This window comes from Corylus avellana, chromosome ca7 (assembly GCF_901000735.1).
Source record: "Corylus avellana chromosome ca7, CavTom2PMs-1.0".
Taxonomy (NCBI): Eukaryota; Viridiplantae; Streptophyta; class Magnoliopsida; order Fagales; family Betulaceae; genus Corylus; species Corylus avellana.
In genome coordinates this window covers 23,613,268-23,627,578 of record NC_081547.1, presented here as the reverse complement: position 1 = coordinate 23,627,578, position 14,311 = coordinate 23,613,268, and the positions used below count along the sequence as shown (strand labels likewise).

The 14,311-nt window shown below is 37.8% G+C and overlaps 3 protein-coding genes across 3 annotated transcripts; 2 read left to right on the top strand and 1 right to left on the bottom strand.

Annotated features, from left to right (window-relative positions):
• The first annotated feature begins 842 nt into the window (after nucleotides 1-842).
• LOC132187359 (receptor-like serine/threonine-protein kinase At2g45590) lies at nucleotides 843-3,245 on the top strand. The gene has a single exon (XM_059601650.1). The coding sequence runs from the start codon at nucleotides 1,049-1,051 to the stop codon at nucleotides 3,074-3,076; it is 2,028 nt and encodes a 675-aa protein (XP_059457633.1). The 5' UTR covers nucleotides 843-1,048; the 3' UTR covers nucleotides 3,077-3,245.
• A 7,858-nt stretch (nucleotides 3,246-11,103) lies between these two features.
• Nucleotides 11,104-12,210, top strand: LOC132187358 (probable carboxylesterase 8). Its single transcript, XM_059601649.1, has one exon. The coding sequence runs from the start codon at nucleotides 11,162-11,164 to the stop codon at nucleotides 12,164-12,166; it is 1,005 nt and encodes a 334-aa protein (XP_059457632.1). The 5' UTR covers nucleotides 11,104-11,161; the 3' UTR covers nucleotides 12,167-12,210.
• A 1,159-nt stretch (nucleotides 12,211-13,369) lies between these two features.
• LOC132188782 (probable carboxylesterase 9) lies at nucleotides 13,370-14,311 on the bottom strand. Its single transcript, XM_059603320.1, has one exon. It carries the CDS (start codon nucleotides 14,306-14,308, stop codon nucleotides 13,370-13,372), a length of 939 nt encoding a protein of 312 aa, XP_059459303.1. The 5' UTR covers nucleotides 14,309-14,311.

Below are 14,311 nucleotides of genomic sequence, written 5' to 3'. Positions count from 1 at the left end.
CGCTGTAGATGGAAATTGCCAGCTTCCAAGGCTTGATCCACGTGACCCACTTACTCTCCTGGCGCGTGGGATTTACGTTTTGTTAATTTCCTAAAACCTATGGCTATGGTTATGAGGCTATCCTCCACCTGTTCGTTTATAAATGACAATTAATTAATTAATTATAAATTTATTTTTGGTTTTGTTTTGTTGTATTTAGCTGCACATGTGATGTGGTGCCAATTTTAAATGAGAGGTTGCATTCAATTTCAAATATCTACTCTAAACTACTCTAATAAATTTCTTCAATTTCACCTAAAATCAAACAAAATTTCATGAAGAAATACAAATTTTTTTTTTTTTTTTTTTTTTTTTTAAAAAATAATAATAATATCCACTTAAATAAAAATAACATCATCTTTAAAACGACTAACGAGAGACGGATCTGACTTAATAACATGTATGCTATAGTTTAATCAACAGTTAAGATTGAATTTTTAAAAATATCTCTTTATTTTTTCTCTGTTATTAAAAATTTTAAAAATAAGTTAACTTTAAGATTCAATCTTAACTATTGATTAAACTACAACATAGATATTGTTATTAACAGCATGTAAACCGGATCCAAGACAAGACTTCACCTCATCATTTATTTCAATAATGTATTTAATAAACGGGGTTTACAATATTAAATACATATTACTCTTTATTTCTTTTACTTGTTGACTTTGAAATACGAAAGTGCGACCAAATCAAGGGGGAAAGCTAGGAAAATAAAAGGATTGTGGAATAAGAATTATAGTATTAAATAATAAGCAAACCCAATAAATTTTTTTCACTAAGTAGAGTAGAAGTAGTAGTAGCTTTGGAGTTTGGATAACAAAGAATGAAGAGAGAAGAGAGAGAGAGAGAGAGAGAGAAAGAAAGGTAAGGCTGGAGAAAGCAATGATATCATAAACAGTCTCACTCTTTCTTCCTCATCAAACACTCTTCTTCTCTAATAATCTCTATAGACCTCACAACCAGAATGACAGCATAACACCCCTCCATCCCCACCATATTTACAGACATGCCATCCCGCCCCACCCCCATCCCCTCACCACAACCGGAACCCCTCAACTACCACCACCACCACCACCGCCACCACCACATTCCTCTCCTACCCATAGTCCTCCCGGCGACCCTGACGCTCCTTGTCCTTCTCTTTCTAACTCTCCTTCTCCTCCTCCACCGCAAGCTCTCCCGCAACCGGACCACCCCCTCCGACGACCACCAGCGCCGCTTCTCCTACACCCTCCTCCGGCGCTCCGCCTCCTCGTTCTCCTCCTCCGCCCTCCTCGGCCACGGTGGATTCGGCGCCGTCTACAAGGCAACGCTCCCCTCCGGCCAGTGCTTGGCTCTCAAGGTCATGGACTCCCCGGGCTCCCTGCAGGGTGAGCGCGAGTTCCACAACGAGCTCTCCATCGCCTCCGCCCTCTCCTCCCCTCACATCCTCTCGCTCCATGGCTTCTCCTCCGACCGCCGCCGCCGCAAGCTTGTGCTCGTCTACGAGTACATGCCCAACCGTAGCCTGCAGGACGCGCTGCTCGACAACAAGTGCGTGGAGCTCATGGAGTGGAAGAAAAGGTTCGACATTGCGATCGATATCGCAAAGGGTCTGGCTTACCTGCACCATTTCTGTGACCCGCCGGTGATCCACGGGGATGTCAAGCCCAGTAATATTCTGCTCGACGCTGATTTCAAGGCCAAGATTGGGGATTTCGGTTTGGCGAGATTGAAGACGGAGGATCTCTTGGAGAAGAGAGAGGTCGAGGGTGGAGAGGACAACGGGTCGATTCTGGAGGAGACGGAGAGCGTGACTACTGGGTTCGATGAGGGTGGTGCTGGGGTGGTTGCTGATCGGTCCCCGGAGAGCTGCGTGGTGAGAATCTTGGATTCGGAGGCTTCGCCGGAGAATATGGCGGTATCGCCGGAAGTTGGGATCGACAAGGCGAGCGCATCGGATGGGTGCTTCGATAAGATGAGCTTGGATAGCGGCAAGGATTTGATCGGAAATGGTAGAAAAAATGGGGGTTCAAGGAGGGATTGGTGGTGGAAACAGGACATTAATGGAGGTGGGTCTGAGTCTGGGAGAGTGAAGGACTACGTGATGGAGTGGATTGGGAGTGAGATAAAGAAGGAGAGGCCCAAGAGCGAGTGGATTGCGTCCCCGAGCTCGGCGGAGAACGATGGGTTGGGCTCAAAGGTTGAGCTAAAGCAGAAGCAGAAGCAGAAACCGAAGAAGCAGAGGAAGAGATTGGACTGGTGGGCTTCATTGGACGAGGAAAGGTTGGCGAAAAGGAAAGAGAAGACTCGGAAGCCGAGGGAGTGGTGGAAGGAGGAGTTCTGCGAGGAGCTTTCTAAGAAGACAAAGAAGAAGAAACGAGCGCTTGGTTCGACTAGCGGTCGAGAATTGTGGTGGCAGAAGGACGATGATGATGACGAGGATGTGGTCCGCCAAGAGAGGAAGAAGAAGAGGACGAACAAGAACAGCAGAGGTAGCATTGATTGGTGGTTGGACGGACTGAGTGGCGAGCTTAGAAGTGGATGGAGAAATAGCCAGGATTGGACTAACGGCGGAGGCGGAGATATACCCAAGAGCGGCGGCGTTAGCAGCACCCCCAGCATGCGAGGAACTGTTTGTTACATTGCTCCTGAATATGGTGGCGGTGGGCTGCTCTCTGAGAAGTGCGACGTTTATAGCTTTGGAGTTCTGCTTTTGGTCATTGTTTCTGGGCGTCGGCCGCTCCAAGTCACGGCGTCGCCGATGTCGGAGTTCGAGAGGGCCAATCTGATCTCGTGGGCTCGGCAACTTGCTCGCAATGGGAAGCTTTTGGACCTTGTTGATTCGTCAATTCATTCGTTGGATAAGGAACAGGCTTTGCTCTGCATTACAATTGCACTTCTGTGTCTTCAGAAATCGCCTAGTAAGCGACCCACAACCAAAGACATCGTGGGGATGCTGACCGGCGAGGCCGAGCCACCCCACCTGCCGTTCGAGTTTTCCCCGTCGCCGCCTTCTAGTTTTCCTTTCAAGTCCCGGAAGAAGGCCCGGTGAGTTTGTTTGATGCTTGTTTCCATTTTCATTGACTGTAGAGACCGAGGTAGTGCATGTTCTGTTGTAGGGCATTTCTAAATTTTCCCATGTTTTGTAGAAATCCATCAAGAAAAAAAGAAAAGAAAAACGGATTGTTTATATTTGATGAAATGAATTCAGGTCTTTTTTTCTTTTTTTCTTTTTTTGCTTCATTGTTTGGATATATCTTCTCTGGCCCACAAATTACTTTCCATTTTGAAAACTTTCGGAGAGCTATCATCATATAGCTATAGGTGCAACCAACCCACAGTTGTCCTTTGCTCTCACAAGTTGCTGAATTTTAGGAATCCCAGGTTTAATAGTAAAAAGCCTAAAAGGAGGTGGCATGGAGACGCATATTATTTCTTTTACTTTCGAAACATTGAGGCCACCCTTCACAAAATTTCCTTAGTGCTCTGAGACTCCAATGAGCAGCTTCCCTTTATGGGGGCCCCCGGGAAGATTATCCTTTTTTGTTGTCTGCAACCTTTTGATGGCTGGTTGATTTTTGGTGCCAAAGCAGCATCAATTTCAGTAGAAGGGATCAAATCCTGGGTCCCAGTCATTTGTTTTCAATAGTGACTATTGTGCAACAGCAAGGGAAGTGACCCGAGTGGGAAATCCACTAAAATGTTATTGTCATGCATCTTTTCATAACAATTAGGATTAGGAAAGATGGGTAAAAATCAGAAATGAAGGAAAATGATTACTGAATTGATTTCTGTGTGTTTGTCTTATATTACAAATTGGTCTATTTATACACAAAGAGATGGGAGGCAGATCCCGTATTCAGATCAATCTCATTAGCATGATTGGGTCTATGTATACGATGACAATATCATCAATATGTCAAGTATCAATCTTGCACATCACGCACGGTAGGTGCTCGATGAATTACAGCTGTATTTTCCTTGTTTGGTTAATTGACGAATCCGACGCGTCCTTTGTTTCTCCGGTGTTGATTACGAAGGGTGCAGATGTTCTTCTTTGCAGCAATTGAGTAGGAAGGAGGAAGCTGAATTTCAGATGGATTCTTTTATTCTCTAACTTAGAATATATCTCGTAATGTTTATATTCCAGGTTGCTATGCCTTTCAACATTGAGTTTTAATATGCTTTTAACTTTTATTGGATTGAATGTGATTCTGGACAGCGATGATGGCTATGGTGGGAATATGATTGACCTTTATGGTATCTGTAATGACTTCTTTAACATTACCTTTTGGGAGCTTTTTGTGCTGCAATTGATGCTGTATCTCTTGTGTGTCCAAGACTTGTTACAAATTTCTGTTCTTTGAACCAAGGAGTTGATTTTGTATAAATTTCAACTTGAAGAGATCACTCACAGATTGTAATGTTGAAAAGCAGAGAAAGATTTCCCATAGCTGACAAATTTGCTTCTGCTCTATCTATGTTCATTGCTTTTGTACTGAAAATCTCTGACAGTTGATTTTCAAGTCTATTACATGAAATCTAATTAACAAGCTTTTACCTTTATTTACCTCATATAAGATTGAATGAACCAATCTTGTGGTAAATGATTTAATCAAGCTTATAGAAGTTTATGGGAGCAGCTCCTCTACCGTTTTCTCTAATTTTTCTAGTAAATGATTTTAGCATGTTTGCATCGGAGAGCGTGATCCCAACATAAAGTGATTGTTTGCATGGGTCACGGGTAGGGGTGGTATCGGTTCAAAAAATTCATTATCAGTCAGTTAACCGAAATTGTTAGTTAAATTGGTTAATTCACTGATAGCATTTCGATAAGAAAATATTTTGAAATTTTCGGTTGATTGGTTAACCGTGGGTCTTTTTAATTGGACCAATGATATTTTTAAATGGACCATAAATTGGTTGTTCTAGGGCTCAAAATGTCTTTATTTTTATTTTTGGCTACTAAGCCTAAAATCTTATTGAATATGTTTTTTTGGGCTAAGATTAATCTTGGGGGCCTAAATAACAACTTTTCTATACAAGCCTAGAACTTTAACGAAGATAAAGAGCTTTAACAAGTGTAACACTTCTTTCTATTCTCATAGTTTTAATGTTTACAAATTGGTTACAAGTTTTAACGAAGGCCCACTATGAATTTTTTATACCAACGTCAATTCGGTTCGGTTAACCGATAAAAATAATTCTTTTACCAATTAATTGAACCGAATTGACGTTGGTATAAAAAATTCATACCGATTTTCAAACCACAAAAGTCGGTTGACGGTTAATTTCGGTTCGGTCGATAGGTAGTTAATTTGCTTACCCCTAGTTGCAGGACTTAGGGAATGCAGCAATAGGAAAGCCTCAAATGAGCATGTGCAACATTGATAACGCCTATGGCAAATTAGTTGGCACACACAAGTAAAATAGGGACTTTCATCTCTTTCTCTTATACAATATTTTTTACTCTTTAAGATTATTCTTCTCAATTATACTGATTTAAGTATTAGAGTTATTCCCGTCGGTTTGTTCTTGTGCTAAAACTTTTCCTTTCTTTACAAGCACTTCGGATTGTTACCTTTGCCCACAGGTAACTATTCTAACAGTTTAGCATCGTCTACTTATGAAAAAAATTGAAATAACTAGCATTGGGGGTGTGTTTTATGCACATTGCTTGTAGTCTATAGTTCTTTAGACAATCTCCAACCTCCAAATCTGTAAAAAAAAATCCATTATCAATCATTGATCTTAAGGTAAGAAGTCTCTAAACTTTGAACTATTCAAAATGAGCTTACTGCCTAGTATCAATCATTCCGTCAGAAGGTATCAAACATTCGGTCAAAGAGGAATCAAACGTTTAGATCTAGCATAAATCTTTATCAAATTCATTGGTTTACCTTAAAGCACTTTAAACAAAAATTAATGAGGTACACGAGCCAGCAAGTGCATCTCACTCGCTTGTGCGTGTCGGTCACGAGTTGACGCGTGGAGCTTCTCCTGCTGCGCGTGACTCTACACCGCCATTTCTCTTGGTTTTCAATGGTGGTTTCTGGTCTCCTAGTTGCCACTGCCGGTGCATGGTCTTCTCATGCAGAAGCGTTGTTCGCACTGGTTGAGCTTACTACGTCTCCTCCTCCACTGGCGTTGCTGTTTTGTGGGTTTATTTCTTGTTTTATTACTATTTTTAAATTTTCTTGTAATTTTGATGTTTTTTCTTGTGTATTTAGAACGGAATTTTCTTCCGTAGGCTTTAAATCGTTCCTCATCAGTGCTTTTTTTTGTTGTTGTTGTGGCTATCCTTCGGGTGTGCTGCAACAGTTCTCTTAGTTGTACCATTTATGGTGCACCTTCACAAACCACCTCTTTAGATGGTTAGGTTTTTTTGTTGTACCAAAAAGCTATAAGGCTACATCATTTATTTAATGCATTCCCTTTTATTTTCTGTTTACCTACTCTGATGAGGACATTTTGGGGCTTATTGTTGGGTTGCCTAGCCTATTGATGTTGTTTCCCCTCCCCTGTTTTCACAAAAAAAAAAAAAAAACAAAACAAAAACGAAAAACAAAAAAGTTATTCATGCAAACCCAGTAAGTTATCAAGATCCTAAGTATAAATTGCCCATGCTATAACCATCAACCATATTAACATATTAACCGTAGATGCTTGATCTACAACTACAAGGCCAACCTACGAAAATACAGCTAAACAATAATTAAACAAAGTTACGACATGCTAAGAATATATAGAGCCAAAGTTAGGCTTAAAGGATTACCTTTCCTTCAAGATTAAGCCTTCAAGACAAAGCCTCAAGAGAGCTCATTCTCTCTTTCTCACTTTCTCTCACTAAGGTTCTGTCAGCTGAAGGAAGGCAAAAATGAAGGCAAAGGGCATAACGATAGTATTTGAAGAAATAAGCACGCACAAAAGGGTTAAGGTAGAGAAAATTAAATGCTATTAGAGAGACATGGAACGTTCGGGATCCAATTTCGAACAGTCACCATCGAGGGTTTGATATCCAACTCGTATAAGTTTGTATAAACTCGTCAAAATTTATCTTATTATTCAAAATTTGTAATGAAAAGTCATGAGTATTTAAAAAAAAATTAAAGAGAATTCTCTTTATAATGTGAATGTGATAGACATAACTTGAACTATTGTGATTGTGAGTTTTGATATAAATATATGTGTAGTATGTATGTATATGTGTGTGTATAATAAATATATATACATACAATAAAATATACATATAGATGCAAAATTGAATTGTTTAATATTGAAGTTAATTTATTTAATTAATCCAGATGATAAAATCTTTAAAATAATTAACTAATGAATAACATGTATCTAGGATATTTACTTTATATATGAAATGAATTAAGTTCAGTTCATGAACAAGTCCAAGTTTGTTCGAAAAATAAATGAATCGGATTTGAACATATTACCTAACTCAGTAATAAAATCAAACTTCTCTAAAAAAATAATATAATAAAATCAAATTATCCTTAATTGGTAGCTCAATCGGCTAAAGACCACGCCTTATGAAGCGAAAGTCATTAGATCGAATCTCCTTTTCCCCTTACCTCTCTTGTGTGGACATGTCAAAATAATAATAATAATAAATCAAACTCAATATATATTTAAAATAAAATTAAACAAACCTAACTTAAGATTTTACCTGGATTAATTAACTTCTAAGCTCTAACAGCAGACTCTCAAACCCATTTTCCTTTCCTAAATGTAGAAAAAATCCTCAAAAACCCACATGCATTAGATTCTCCTTCCTTTCCATGAACCAAGGAAATCTGTTGTGCTACCCAAAATTTAGAAAAGCACTCTAGCGTTCATTATTCTTATTTTATTCAAAAAAAACTTTTTCATTCTTAGCTTTCCTATCTCTTTTTTTCCCTAATATTGATTTTAAAAAATATTTAAATGATATAAAAAATAATATAATAAGAGGAAGAGTATATTTGAAGAAAAAAAAAAAGTAAAAAGTAATGTGATTCTCTAAAATTAAAAACAAAAATTAAGAGAAATTGTTGCTAGTGATAGGGTGTGCGGTGGAGATTGCTGACAGCACTCACATCCGGCTCAATAAAATAACATTTTGGCTACTCTACATCCGGCTCAACAAAGTAACCAAATGTTTGTTGAGTAGCTACAATGCTCAACAATGCATATTTGATATTAATAAAAAATTTAAGGGTAAAATCCACTTAACTCTCTCAAACTACTACCTTAATGACAATCTACCCCTCAAACTACTACCTTAATGACAATCTACCCCTCAAACTATCAATTACAACAATTTATCATCCAAACTACCAAAACAATGACAATGTACCCTCCAATGGTAGCAAAATGACGAAATTACTCATATAGAATTTCCAGTAAGACAAAAATACCCTTAAAATTTTGAAAAAAATAAAAATTTAGTACTTTTGTTTTTATTTTAGTAAGGGAAATATCTTAATTTTTTAAAATTTGGGGGTACATTGTCATTGTTTTGGTAGTTTATGGGGTAAATTGTTGCAATTGATAGTTTGAGAGTAAATTATCATTGGAGTGGTAGATTGAGAGGGATAAGTAGAATTTACCCAAAAATTAATATTGTTCTTTCTCTTCATTAAAATAGGAAAAGTATATTTTCTCAAAAAAAAAAATTATATAAATAAATGAAAAAGTGAAAATTAATAACTAAAATGTTGAGTCGAATATAAATGTTTTAACTAAAATTTATCCAAACATTTATTGGGGCTGATGTGAATGCGATGCCTAAAAGAGCACTATTGATTGCTGACTTAACAGCAAACGTCCCCAAACAGCCTCACCAAATTGCTTGCTGAAATTTGGCTGTGCTTTAATGTCATCATCATGAATAGCATGAAAAAACAGTTTTTGTTTAATGCTATTAATGACTTCTCTTTATTGAATACATAAATTTTGTATTGATGTCAATTTAGCCTTAAACCTTGGAAAAGGATCCTCTCTATTTCAAAATCCCTTCATTTCTTCCATTTAGTGCATTTTGAAGGGTAGTGTTGTCTAAATTTTTTAATGATAGTAGTGCATTAAATGCAATACTCTTCAAAATGCACTAAATGGAGGAAATGGAGGGATTTTGAAATGGAGAGGATCCTATTCCTTAAACCTTGACCTCGTATATTTAATAAAGTCCATAATTCACTTTAAAAAAAAAAAAATCCGGAATTTTTTTAATTTTTTTTTACCTTTACAATTTTTTTTTTTTTTTTTTTTTTTTTTTTTAAATCAAATAACATGAATACATTATCTTGGAACTTATCAAATAACTTCCAAGATAAGTTGAATACATAGATTATGTATTGTTGTTTATAATACATAAAGTCATATTTGAAGGTGACTCCTTGCAAGTTATTAAGGCTATTGCTTCAGAGGGTCTGTGTTTGTGTAGTTGTGGGCAATTTATAGAATGTATTCAACGAGAGCTACTTTTATTAAAGAACGCCCGTTTTATGCATGCAATGAGGGGTGCCAATAAAGCTGCGCACACGTTAGCACAATTGGCTACCACCCATGTCACTATATCTCCTTGATTGGGGGATGCACCACCTAATGTAAGTGATATTGTAAGGAGAGAAAAATCTTTCCTACTGGTGTGATCTTTTGATGGATCTTTTGAAATAATGAATATTCATAATATTCCTTAAAAAAAAAAAAAAAAAATCCCTTAATTGACAAAATATCTAAGTGTAAGACAATTTAAATAATCAAAATTTACAAGTTTTGGCTAGTACGATATAATTTTATAATTAATTATAATTACATATAGTTGAACATATAAAATTTGTATTTGTCATAATTTTTTTTTTTTTAATATATGCGGATATATAGAGAAACAACCTGCAAATTTACTTTTTTGAGCATTTTCTGCATTAACGACCAAAATAGCTACTAAAAAAATATAAATTTTTATTTGAATTATTTTATCTTATACACACTCAAACTGATTATATATTATGGGCTGTGATTCAGAAAACACGGCGTGCTAGAAATTTTTTTTTTAATATTTTAATAAAAAAAAAAAAAATTTTGAGCACGCCGCGTGCTGTTTTCATTCACCCATATATTATACTCTGTATTTTACGACGATGTCTAGTAATGGTAATTAGGACGATGCTGTAATTTTCTTACATTACGTACAAGCATGACTCATATGAGAAAATAGGTTTCAAGTCGAAATGATCACCTTCTGGGTATGCCTTGTCTCCTCTTGATCGCTCCAATTTTTCATTGGGAATAGGGGGCTTTCCCAGCTTCAAAAGAAGCCCCAAATGGGTCGATTATGAATATGGGGTCGATTTCATCTCCTTCAGCTTCAAGCTCTTTCAACGACATTGGAAAATATGATTTTCTCGACTTCCAAACAAAACTCGGACTAAGACGACAATGAAGTGTGACTTCATCTTAGAGCATTCTTAGTAGGCTTCTCAAATAAAAGTTAATTTTGAAGATAAAATTTCAGTTGATCAAATTTAAACAGAAAAGTGAAATATTATTTTTGGTAAAGTCCATTTAACCCCCTCAAACTACCACTTCAATAACAATATACCCTACAAATTATCAATTGCGACAATTTACATTATAATAAGGAGGATACTAAAAAGACACTAAAAAAACACCTAATATTTCTCAATATTTTAAGTATTTTGGCTTCGTCGGTTAAATTATATTCTAAATTATTTTAAGTTGAATACGTTCGCAAATTTTACAAAACCAGTAAAAATAAACACAATGGCATGCGGGCCAAATATATATATATATTTTAATATTAAAAAATTTTTTAAAAAAATTTTGTCTGGCGTGTGAATCACGTCCCTTACAAAATTATCACAAGTATAATGTTGAGTGAGACTTAAGTAAAGTTTTTTTATTAAAAAAAATAATAAACTAAATTTTTATTTAATTATTTGATCACTTATAACACAGTTTATAAATAACTTTTTTTAAAAAAATTATAGTATTTTCTCTGTCACAAAATTTAGTGTACACCTACCAGGCTACCACCACCCCCCTACCTCACCGCCTATTTATTTCCACCTCCTGCTGCTTTCACTCAATACTCACTCTCCTTTCATTCACGCAGAAAAAAGACATGGCTGACCAAACATCCTCCATTGATCCGTACAAATTTCTCAAAATCAGCCCCAACCCAGATGGCTCACTCACCCGACTCGCCCCTTTCCCCACAGCGTCAACCAACACCGAGTCCAACTCAGCCCAATTCGCCCTCTCTAAGGACGTCCCTCTCAATCCCACCACCAATACCTTCCTCCGCCTCTTCCTCCCCCACCCTCCCCCTCCAAACCAAAAGCTCCCTCTCATCATATACTTCCACGGCGGAGGCTTCGTTCTCTTCAGCGCCACCTCGCAGCCATTCCATGATTCGTGTAGCAGAATGGCAGCTCATATCCCTGCTGTAATCGCGTCCGTTGAATACCGTCTCGCCCCTGAACACCGTCTTCCGGCGGCTTACGACGACGCCGTGGACGCCGTCATGTGGGTGCGGAACCAGGCCAAGGATACCAACTGTGATGATTGGTTGAGAGAGTACGTTGACTTCACGCGCTGCTTTTTAATGGGTAGTAGTGCTGGGGGCAATATTGTGTACCATGCAGGTTTACGTGTGCTTGATGTTGATCTGGAACCGGTTGAGATCCAAGGGCTGATACTTAATCAGCCGTATTTCAGTGGGGTTGAAAGGACGGGATCCGAGATGAGGTTTATCAACGATCGGATTTTGCCGTTGGCTGCTAATGACTTGATGTGGGCGCTGGCCTTGCCAAAGGACGCTGATCGTGATCATGAGTATTGTAATCCGATGGTGGGTGGGTCCCATGATGATGGGAAGATCCGACGGCTGCCGAGATGTTTGGTCAGGGGGCACGGTGGGGACCCATTGCTGGATAAGCAGAAGGAGCTTGTGAGGATGCTGGAGGCACGTCAGGTGCACGTGGTGGCCCTGTTTCATGACGAAGGCTTCCATGGTGTGGAGCTCTTTGACCCCGCGAAGGCCCAAACTTGGCTCATAGATATCAAGGGTTTTATTACAAGTTGTGCACGTGAGAGTAATGATGTTGGAGCCAGATCCACCATGTGAGAATGTATCTTCATATATATATAATAATAAATGGATTTGGTTTAGATTTTGAAATATATATATATATATATATATATATATTAACAAATTTTAATAACAAATTTTAACAAATTGGCATCCATTAAAACGACAAAAAAGAAGCTAATAAAAGCTTACTAAAAACAAGTTTAGACAGATTAACCTAATTTAGATAGACCATGAGCACCTCTAAACAGGTGAAAGTGGATTAGTTCTCCGAATGCAACCCAAAAAACCTCTTACTGCGGCGCAATCTGATGAATAAAACCATCAAGGGTACGAATATCTATATCGAACATCTAAACAGACTTCCTAAGAAGCAATGAAAATTTAGATGAAAAGTAATAGTTTTTTCATCGCACATGTTTAATTGAATTTTTTTATTTTTTATTTTCATTAATTTTTTATATAAACAAATTCTATTTGTCAACCCAAATTCCAAATAGGCTATTAATTGGGTAACTACCAATTCCCTTGAGGTGTAAATCAATAAAGTTTAAAACTACAAGAACACGTAATCTTTAAAGTACAATAATTTCCTCAAAAAGTAGAAGATAAAAAAAGAAAATTGCAAAAAAGGATAAAAAAAAAATTTGTTTGGACTAAAAATGATTCAGAATTAGTAAAACAAATTTTTTTTTTTTAAAAAAAGAAGTTTTACCACAAGTCTATTTTCTTGAAAAAGATTTGTTACATTGGATTTATAAAATTTTTGAAGAAAATTTTAGTGAAGATCCTTTAAAACTCTGGTCGAAATGACCTCGATTAAGTAGTTTAAAATTAAAATATCCTAATATCATAATTAGAGTTAAACCTATGATCCATACCAAAAAAGATATAGATGAATTTGATATATAAATTAAAGAACTTCTTGATACAAGACTGATAGAAGAAACAAACCGTCCTCATTCTTTTATGGTGAGAAAACCATAGTGAAATTAAAAGAGAAAAAGGTCGTATGGTAATCAATTATAAGATCTAAAATATTTAGTAAGTTAAGTGATGATAAACATCACGTTGGGCGTGCAAAATGCATGCCCAGGTGATTTAATATTTTAAAATATTAAAATATAATATTTTAAAATATTAAAATATAATATTTTAATATTTTAATTATAAAAAAAAAAAAATTAGCGGGACTGCTCGGTGTGATGTGAATCAACCCTCAAGTCAGAATTATGGTAATCAAATCATAAATTCTCTCATCAAATTTACAACTACTTCAGCCCGCCGCGGGTCCACTAAATGAATATTGTGGAACCCAACTTCATCAAAATACGCCTCGACGTGGACCCCACTGTGGGCCAACAAGGTCACAAAATCCTGCTGCCGATCGATCAACGGGTCCTTACCGAAGCCGATCACCAGACACCTTCCCAGCCCACTGATGAGACTCCTGTGCGGGCCCTCCATAATCGGATTACAATATCGATGGTCCCGATTGACTCCTTTTGGCAAAGCGAGGTGCCACATAAGGTCGAACACAGGCAAAGGATAAAGCTCGTCCGTAGCAAATTCAATCTCGGATTTTGTTCTCCGTTCACCGCCGAACATGGGTTGGTTCAGTATTATCCCGGCGAGCCCCAGTTGATGCTCATAAGCCTTCAAAGAAACGAAGAACACCATGTTTGCGCCATTTCCACTTCCGTAAAGATAACACCTCGAGAAGTCTCCGTAATCTCTTATCCAGAGATCGCATTTGGGGTTCGTCCTCTGTCGATTCACCCAGTTGATGGCTTCCATGGCGTCGTAGTACTGCGCCGGGATCCGGTTCTCCGGTGCTAGCCGGTAATTCAAGGAGACGACAACGGCGGGAATTTTGCTTGCCAATCTTGCGCAATCTGCGTGTATGACGGGGTCTGCGGCGCTGAAGAGAACCCACCCGCCGTGGTGGAAGTAGATGATTATTGGAAGCCGAGCGTTGGAAGCCGGCAGTTTTGTTGGCAGAAAGATACGGACCCATGTTTTGTTTTCCTCGTTGAGAGTGACGTCCTTGGAGACCACGACGTCGTCGGGAGCGGCGTTAGGCTTTGCCTCCACTACCGGGATTTTGAGGTGGCGAGTGAGCGTGCCGTCGGGGTTGAGGAAGATCTTCAGGTGGTCGTAGGGGTTGAATTTCGACATTCT